Below are 9,979 nucleotides of genomic sequence, written 5' to 3'. Positions count from 1 at the left end.
ATAATCCTTTGTTACCTGCATATTCCAGAACAATAGTAAGAGCCCAAACAGAGAACACTATATCATTTGATCAAATCAGTGAAAAGACAATCAAATTAACTTTTCTGATGATAATAATGTCCAATTGCTATGCAACTGATTGCATCATAGTGTAATTGATTGGCTTCAGTTCTTCAGGCTAGTGAAATTAGTGGACCAACCATTTCATGGTCATATTTCAGTTATTTAATTGACCATGTAATAATCGGTTAACCTGTAAATATTCTATCCAGTTATCACTATAAAATGTAACAGCTCATTAGTATGCGGAAACAATATTTATTAACAGAATAAAAGAAAGGACCATATAAATGATCAGAATATCACTAGAATTTAATTTAGGCCCTGTCTAAAATATGTCAGAATAATAAAGAGAATACAGAAAACATTAACCAGTGTTTTTATTTTTTAAATTTTTACCAGTGCCATTTGATCATTTTTCCTCTTTATTCATGTAGTTTCAGAAGAAATTAACGAAATCCAACTCTCTTTTCATACGCATGGTAACTTCGAGAGTCTCAGACTCTAGGATATAGACAGCTTTGGCACTGTTGCGTTCAACAGGATGGGGAAGGGCTAGCAACAGCTTTCTAAAAAAAAAAAACAAAACAAGAACCTAGAATCAGCTTCCTAAAGTCAAAACAAGAAGATATTACTTTTGATAAGACAATAGAAAGCAACACATACCATCAGAATAATGCTAGAAACAAACAAAACAGTATTTAGAATATAAGCACAGTATCAAAAATATGCCTAAATAACACAAATAGTATACTAGCTTCTTGGCCTTCAAAATGCAAGCATTTGAATTGACTCCCCGCTCCTTTTTCTCTAAATTGACCTCATTTTGTATTGTGTAAACATAGTCTTAAGCTATGTTTACAGGTATACAAATAGAACCATTACAACCATAAGTTGGTTGGACAGGTCTTTTGCCAGTCATACTTATATGTCGGTGGAATATGGCTGACTGATACCCGAAAACTGGAATGGTTCTATAATACTTCTGCTAACACAACTTTAAGCTGAGCCTCTACCACCCGTGTAGTTATTGAAACTCAGGCCTGGAATGATTTCAATAGCAAATCAATGAAAGTGCTCCTCTCTGCTTGCTTCTTGTTCTTTCTACTATACATTGACAAAAATTCTCTATGGTAGATTTCTGGGTTTATTTTGTGGTTTATGACTCAGTTGCTGGATATTTGTATGCTTTAGATGCACTGCGGGGGTTGAGATGTCCATAATTCTGACATAGTGGCATGAATCTGAATTATGCATGGGGTCCATACATGCTGGTATCTGAAGAAAATTAAATGGATGGAACATTTGTTACCCTCACATTCTTGGTAGAGAAGGCCCGAAGATCTCTATAAAAAGTGGATTCAAAAGCTCTTTTAGAAGGTATGAGATCCAAATTATTACAGGAATACAGTGTTTTTAAGGAGTACTTATTGAGTACATGAACAGAGAACTCGTATTTGAGAACAAAATCCTTAAAAATCAATTCCTTCTTTATTCATTTTCAAAGACCTAAATCCAAGAGACTGGGCTCATTAAAAGTATTTATTACAAATCTCTAGAACCTAAAGGAGAATTTAGCTGTGACCCTTGTTCCATTCCAGATATTTGGGGTAGGAGAAACGGCTCCCTTCACCTAAAGTAATGAAATAGCAAGTATCCTTAATGTAGCCTATGACATTTGGTGTCTCAAAAAGAAATGGGCACAAAAAATGTTCAGAGTCTGTCTTTTTATAAGCTGCTTACAGTATAGGTTTGTGCTAGGAGTTAGATATGTTTTATTCCTTACTCTATAAATGATAATATATTCACTTTAAGAAGAAAGCAAAGTTTAGTGGTGGTAGCTTTATTGCACTAAAAGACAACTATAAATCAACTGAAGAAGGAGTTCCAATGGTAATGTGCACTTTTCTGTCCAGAGAGAAATACATTCACAAGAGACAGTGGCCATTGGAATTATCCATCTATCCCTGCATTTCTGTCTAGTCCTCAGTAGTATGGCTTCACATACTAAAATTTTGAACAATAGAAACAGTGTAACCTATTAGGCTCTTAGGAGACGGGAAGTATTTTTGTCTAGTTTGTTTTACTGTTTGATTTCTGAACTGAGATTTGTATTTAAACAAAATAAAATTCTACAAATACTTAACCAAAAAACCAAACCAAACCTGTTGCTGTTGAGTCGATTCCGACTCATAGCGACCCAATTCATAGAAGGATAGCGTTGTATCTTATCTTGGTGTTCCCCCAGTGTCTAGCAGAAGACTTTGTTGAGTGAATAAATAAATGGAAAGTAAATATTCAAGTCATACAAAATGACATTTGAATAATTACTATAGACTAGTACTGTGAGATATGTTGCTGTTGTTGTGTGCCGTCAAGTCAATTCTGACTCACAACAACCTTATATGACAGAGTAGAGCTGTCCCATAGGGTTCCGGCTGTAATCTTTATGGAAGCAGATCGCCAGCTCTTTTCTCCCGTGGAGCGGCTGGTGGGTTCAAACTGCCAATCTTTTGGTTAGAAAAACTTCTAGACCAGGGGAAGATTGATGACAAGGACCTTCCCCTAGAGCCAACAGAGAAAGAAAGCCTTCCTCTGGAGCTGGCACCCTGAATTCAGACTTCTAGCCTCCTATACTGTGAAAGAATAAATTTCTCTTTGTTAAAGCCATCCACTTGTGGCATTTCTGTTATAGCAGCATTAGATGACTAAGACAGAATTTGGTACCAGGAGTAGGGTGCTGCTCTAACAGATACCTAAAATGTGGAAGTGGTTTTGAAACTGTGAATGGATAGAAGCTGGAAGAGTTTTAAAGTGCCTGATAGTAAAAGCCTAGATCACCTTGAAGAGACTGTTGGTGGAATTATGGACATCAAAGACAATTCTAGTGAGGATCCAGAAGGAAGTGGGGAGAGCTGTTACGCTGGAGACGGCACAGATGGCGAGAAGCATCAGCAGAAAAATGGTGGCAGCAGAACCAGGAAACCAGTGCGAGACAGTGCTGGGGCCAATCCACTGCTGAGTTCTTTGGCAGGAGGCTTCCTGGTGGAGTGGGGTGTCTCTGAGAACTTATTGGTGGAGCTAGGCTTGCCGACCCATGGAGTAAGACAGCTGAGTGCCTTCCAGGCAAAGTTTACTGGTGGAGTGGGGTACCTCCAGGCACTTATCAGTGGGGCTAAAGTGCTTTGGAACATTTGCCCCAGCAGGGCAGATGTGGGCAGAGAGGCCCGAGGGCTGGAGAGGTCAAAGAACCAGGAAGCAGAAGCTGAAGAGACAAGGAACACAAGAAGCAGAGCTGCCTCAGTCTCAAAGGGTAGGGCCACAACCTGGGGTCTCAAAGGGTGGAGCCGTGGCCTCTGGGGTTTCAAAGAGTGGGGCCACAGCCTCCTAGGTTTCAAAGAGTCAGATCTTCACCAAGTCGGTTCTGGAGTATGGGGCTGTCGTTCATGAGTGTCAGTGGGATAGGGCCCAGATCCACTGCCCAAAGCTGAGGGGGTGGGGCTACCATGCCCAAGGTGCAGAAGAACGGGGCCTGCCCAACGGGGTAGGGTCATCACTCAGATGGACTAGCAGAATGGGGCCACCCAAATGCAAGGGAGAAGAGTAACCGTTCCAGTGAGCCTGGAGGGCGGAGCTGAAGCCCAGGGCTGAGAAACCTCCACCCAGAATCAGAGAGCATGGCCAACACCCAGAGTCTGGAGGGCAAGGCCATTGCCTAAATGGTCTCAGAGAACAGAAGATTATTCTCAAGCCTTGAGAGCCAATGTAATGTGTTCTGCTGAATCGCTTGGTGCCTATTATCCCTTCTTTCCCTCCAGTCTCTCCCCTTTGTAATGGAAATGTCTAGCTTGTGGCTGTTCCACCATTGTACTTTGAAAGCAGATAACCTGTATTCTAGATTTCACAGATAAAGAGGAATTTTTGGATTTTGGACTTGGAGTTGAATTAAGACTTTTGCTATAATATGATGGGGTAAATATGTTTTACATGTGGCAAGGACATGAATTTGGGAGGGCCAACAGGTGGAATGTTATGGATTGAATTGTGTCCCCACAAAATGTGTATCAATTTGGCTATGCCATGATTCCCAGTATTGTGTGATTGTCCACCATTTTGTCATCTGATGTGATTTGCCTCTATGATGTTAATGAGGCAAGATTAGAGGCAGTTTTGTTAATGAGGCAGGACTCAGTCTACAAGAGTAGGTTGTATCTTGAGTCAATCTCTTTTGAGATATAAAAGAGAGGAGTGAGCAGAGAGATATAGGGAACTCATTACCACCAAGCAAGAAGAGCAGCTGGTGGGTTTGAACTGTCAACTTTTTGTTTAGCAGCCGAGCACTTAACCACTGTGCCATCAGGGCTCCTCTGAAACTAAAGAAAGTAGGTATGCATATCAATAAACTAATGAAAAAAAGACATTTCTGATAATACACTTTCAGGTAATAGCATGGCTCCGAAAGATGCTCAAGTATTTAAGAAAAGTGATAAAAACCTTAATTCTATCTTCTATTTTCTGTCTTCTATCTTAATTAATGAAATTTTCTTAAGAGACAATATCTGTCTGCACTGAGTATTTAATACACAAGTAGAGTATGAACGAAATGTCTTAGTACAGCCAGCGTCCTATGTGGAAAAGTATCTCTCTGTGAGTCTTTCATTTAGTGGGCTCTGATAGATATCTGGAATGACAGCACAGCCAGAGCAGCTGCCTGAAGATTGATGGAGACAGGGAGAACTGCTAGGGAAACGGAAATTAACTCCATGGTGTGTAGATATGTGTATGCTTTTAACAAGTGTGCAAATATCATAAAAGATTGACTGTTCATTTAACTAACTTTCCTTGCAAAGGCTCTGTGGAAGAATTAAATGTGTATATAATATGCAATTAAAAAGGTAAAATATTCCTTCAAGTGAATGGTAGGAATAGTGAATGTAATTTTTATAACAATTTTTTGTGATAATACATTTTTGAAATTATGGAAGTAGTGAGAAAATATTTGATATACAAATATTCATCTGTAGATCATTTTGGGTTAAATGCATCTACTGTAGAATTCAAGATTAAGCTATGTACATTGCACATAGGGATCTTTTGTAGGAGAGATTTACTTTTTATTTTCTTGAAGCCCTAAGATCAACAAAGGAAAATTATAGTTACTGACAATGGAAGGAAGAGAATGTGCTGGCAGCTGCCTGCTCCTCTACCCAGTATGAAATGTTCATGAGTTACAGAGAAAGGTCCACTGCAGTTAACCAATGTGTGCTTACTGCTATACATCCAAATGAAAAGTGAACAAAGCAATCAGATATTTACATATTTTATCTAACACACACCATGTTCCATCAATTCCCTCTTTATACCGTTAGTTTTGAAAGACAGGACTGATTTACCCATGTTTCAGGATAAACAATTTTTATCAGAATTTTACTATATATATATATATATATATATATATATATATATAAAATGCTTAAGGAATATAATTTGAACCTGTGTAATAACAAAACTATATTTGTAAATATCAAAATATTTAACTGAATTACTCCACGATCATCTGTATTATTTCACAACCTGAGGGTCTAGTGATAAATTAGCTGTTAGAATTTTCATTTTAAGCAATTGAAACAGGACCTTTTGTTGATCTTTGAGATGAACATAATCAAATTTAACCTTAGAGCCCCACAATATGCAACAAATTTAAACATACTGCTTCAAGTATTCATAAAATCTAAAGATATTGCTTCTCTTACAACATCACTGTATAAAAAACTACATGTAATACTGATTTTCACTTCCAGCCATTATTCCTGACAGATAAACAAACTGCATATGAATGTCAGGGATTGTGTTTTGATGGGCTAGACCCACTCCAAACATCTGGTTGCAAAGTACAAGAATAATCTAGGCATTTGAAAATATATTGATGTTTATATTAGGTAGATTAGACATCTGAATGGTTAACAGGCTTTTTCACTTTTCTTCTGTTTTGCAACATAAACAGGCAGACATTAGGGAGTAATGCAAAATAACTATGTATATATTTTTAAAGGAATATTGACTAAAGACTCAATATTATAATACACGATTCCAATCCTAAGTGCTACTCACTTATTAGGAGTACGGAGGTCAAGAATCATTTCCTGAATATCCATTTTAATGTCAGAAGGGTTTGTATTTGGTAGTTTAATTTTAACCTGAAAGAGAAAATGAGAAGAAAAATAATGTCTTGGAGAACAGAGTTAATTTGAAGACTAAGAACATATGAGGAAAGGAGAACTAATATTTCTTAAGCATCAACTATGTGCCAGGCTATGCCTTTTTCTCTTAACAATCCTGAGACGTAGGTATTGTTAGCCCATTTTTACATATGGAGAAACTGAGGTACAGAGAAGTTTAGTAAGTGGCTCCGGGACAACTATCTGTGATTTAACTTTGGTCTGACTCCAAAGCTGTATAGAAACACTTTGGTTACTTGCTTGTAATCTTTATTCTCTGAAGGTGCATGCCAGTGCACCTGCTAGAGTTGGGTACCTTCAACCATGTTTATATCAGTGGGCAATTGTATAAAAAATGGTTAATTTTCATGTTGGGTTTGGGTAGGTGATGCCATCTTGTAGTCTCCTGGTATAAACTCCCACACCACATTTTTTTTTCTGAGTGCTTAACTTAGTGCCACCAGGGCTCCAGTAAATTAGACAACCACTAATCTACTTTTAAAAATTTTTTTTATTGTGCTTTAGATGAAGGTTTACAGAGCAAATTAGTTTCTCATTAAGCAGTTAATACACGTATGGTTTTGTGACATTGGTTACCAATCCAACTACATGTCAACACTCTCCTCTTCTCAACCTTGGGTTCCCCATTACCAGCTTTCCTGTCCCCTCCTGCCTTCTCATGCTTGCTCCTGGTCTGGTGTACCCATTTAGTCTCATTTTGTTTTATGGGCCTGTCTAATCTTTGGCTGAGGGGTGAACCTTAGGAGTGACTTCAGTACTGAGTTAAAAGGGTATCCAGGGGCCATACTCTTGGGGTTTCTCCAGTCTCTGTCAGGTCAGTAAGTCTGGTCTTTTTTTGTGAGTTAGAATTTTGTTCTACATTTTTCTCCAGCTCTGTTTGAGACCCTCTATTGTAATCCCTGTCAGAGCAGTCGGTGGTGGTAGCCAGGCACTATCTAGTTGTGCTGGACTCAGTCTGGTGGAGGCTGTGGTAGTTGTGGTCCATTAGTCCTTCGGACTAATCTTTCCCTTGTGTCTTTGGTTTTCTTCATTCTCCCTTGATCCAGATGGGGTGAGACCAATGGAGTATCTTAGATGGCCGCTCACAAGCTTTTAAGATCCCAGACACTACTTACCAAAGTAGGATGTAGAATATTTTCTTTATAAACTATGTTATGCCAATTGAGCTAGATGTTCCCCGAGACCATGGTCTCCAGCCCTCAGCCCAGTAATTCGGTCCCTCAGGGAGTTAAGAGCTTCCATGACCTTGCCTTGGTCAAGTTGTGCTGGCTTCCCCAGTACTGGGTACTGTCTTACCCTTCACCAAAGTTACCACTTATCTATTGTCTATTTAGTGTTTTTCCCTCCTCATCCCTCCCCTCCCTAGTAACCATCACAGATTGTTACTTTTTGTGTGTAAACCTTTTCATGAGTTTGTATAATAGTGATCTTATACAATATTTGTCCTTTTGTTCCACACCACATTTCATAGGGTGGTATAGGAATCCAGCAAGGTTGTTAACATAACAAAAGAGAAATAACTATACGAACCTCTCCAGAAGGACTATTTATTGGATCAGTAAGATTTCATTTAAAAATGTCTCATCTCCCTTCCATATGACCCAGAAATTCCACTCCTGAGTATATATGCAAAATAATTGAAAACAGGTGTTCAAACAAAAACTTGTACATAATGTTTTTGTTCATAGCAGCACTATTTACAGTATCCAAAAGGGGGAAATGACCCCAATGTCCATCAACAGATGAATAGATAAACACACTGTCATATACCATACAATGGAATATCAGCCATAAAAAGAAATGAGGCACCGATACACACTACAACCTGGATGAACCTTGAAAACATTATGCTAATAGACCAGACACAAAAAGGCTACATACTGTAGGATTCCATTTATATGAAATATCCAGAATAGGCAAATCCATAGAGACAGAAAGCAGATTAGTTATTGCCAGGGGCTGGGGGAAAGGGGAAACAGGGAATGATTATTTAATGGGTACAGGGTTTCATTTTGGAGCCCTGGTGGTGCAGTGGTTAAGTGATATGGCTGCTAACCAAAAGGTCAGCAGTTCAAATCCACCAGCTGCCCCTTGGAAACCCTATGGGGCAGTTATACTCTGTCCTCTAGGGTCGCTATGGGTCAGAATCGACTCAGCGGCAATGGTTTTTTTTGGGGGGGGTTCCTTTTGGGGTGATAAAAATGTTCTGGAACTAGACAGTGGTGATAGTTGCACAACACTGTGAACATAATAAATGCCACTAATGGTAAACTGCATGTTATGTGTATTTTACTTCAATTTAAAAAAAAAGATCTCTGCTCTAATTTAATTCATTCTCTTTTTGATGGCAGTTGATAAAATATATATGAGATGGCATAGGTGTGCACTTTCCAAAAGTATACACTTTCCAAAAATAAAATATATATGAGATGGCATTGATGTATACTTTCCAAAAACAACTTCAGGTTAAGGTAAATTACCAAGCCTTCTCTATAAGGAGCTAGAAGTGTTGACATATTAGGTGTCTGGTGATTTCATAGCTGGAATGGCCATAATGAAACAATAGGTTATTTGGGAAATACATATCAAATAAGTAATGGAAGAAATTGGAATTCCTTGTAAGAATATTAAAATAGGCAATAGTATTTTTGCAAGATTAAGTATGTGCACCAATACATGCCTATGAGTTACATTTTCCTTTATTAAATTGTATATATATAAACAAATATTTGTAAATAAAGCTCCAGAGGTGCTACTGTTGAAATAAACCCTGTGGCAAATATTTCATTAAACAGAGAATTACCTCCTAATTTATGTTTTGAAAATTCAGATCTTTGTAATGGAAGATGCTTTAAGTGAGACAAATTAGAACATTTCTCAAAGAAGTATAGGTGCTCTATCTCAAAGTAAATAAGCATTCTAAGGGGCCCTGGTGGCACAGTGGTTAAGCATTCAGCTGCTAACCAAAAGGTCAGCAGTTCAGATCTACCAGGTGCTCCTTGGAAATCCTATAGGGCAGTTCTACTCTGTCCTATAGGGTCACCGTGAGTTGGAATCGACTTGATGGCAGCGAGTTTGGGTTTTTTTTTTTTTTTAATTGGACAAAGAAAGTCCCATTTTTACTGTAATAACAGTCAGGCCTGATAGCTGAGTTGAGATGTTCTTTACTCTCAGGATGACTCATGTCACCTAGATCAAGGGATACAAATATTTGTTTCTTCAGTCTTGAAACTAAAATAAAAAGGATTATTTCCCCAGGATTGAAATGACATTCGAGGAAGGAAAAAAGAACTATGACTTACGTGAGATTTAGGTACAACTTTTGGGTAGAACTTCAAAGTGGTTATTAAAATCATTTGCAATTCTAGTGAAGGGTAATTCAGAAATAACGTGCTAATTTTTCCCCTTAAAGAAATTAAAATTATATACTAAAATGGTTTCAGAGGAAGGACAGGATAAGAGACAAATTAACTGGAATGGTACACATTAATATCTCACAAGATAAAAGATTCAATGAGGAATCTTAATAGAAAAACACCTCCTAAAACATGAATCAGGCTTCTTCAGAAATACTTTCAAATAATACCTGGAAAACAGACATGGCTATTAAATGACTTCTGATTGTACCAAAGACCTAACTTATCCAGCAGTAGTAAAGACAGGATGTCACTGACCAAACA

The 9,979-nt window shown here is 38.0% G+C and overlaps 1 protein-coding gene across 1 annotated transcript in view; it reads right to left on the bottom strand.

The window, feature by feature from the left end:
• Window positions 1–499: 499 nt before the first annotated feature.
• The window catches only part of DNAAF6 (dynein axonemal assembly factor 6), a 34,271-nt gene continuing 24,791 nt past the window's right edge, over window positions 500–9,979 (bottom strand). Inside the window, exons 5-6 of the mRNA XM_004379746.1 lie at window positions 6,172–6,257; window positions 500–629 (exon numbers count right to left, since the gene is read on the bottom strand). Coding sequence (XP_004379803.1) covers window positions 500–629; window positions 6,172–6,257 — 216 coding nt within the window. The remainder of the gene's footprint in view (window positions 630–6,171; window positions 6,258–9,979) is intronic.

The sequence above is a fragment of the Trichechus manatus genome, unplaced genomic scaffold, assembly GCF_000243295.1.
Source record: "Trichechus manatus latirostris isolate Lorelei unplaced genomic scaffold, TriManLat1.0 scaffold00068, whole genome shotgun sequence".
Taxonomy (NCBI): domain Eukaryota; kingdom Metazoa; phylum Chordata; class Mammalia; order Sirenia; family Trichechidae; genus Trichechus; species Trichechus manatus.
The sequence above is the reverse complement of the archived record's forward strand: the minus strand, read 5'-3'. Positions and strand labels throughout refer to the sequence as shown.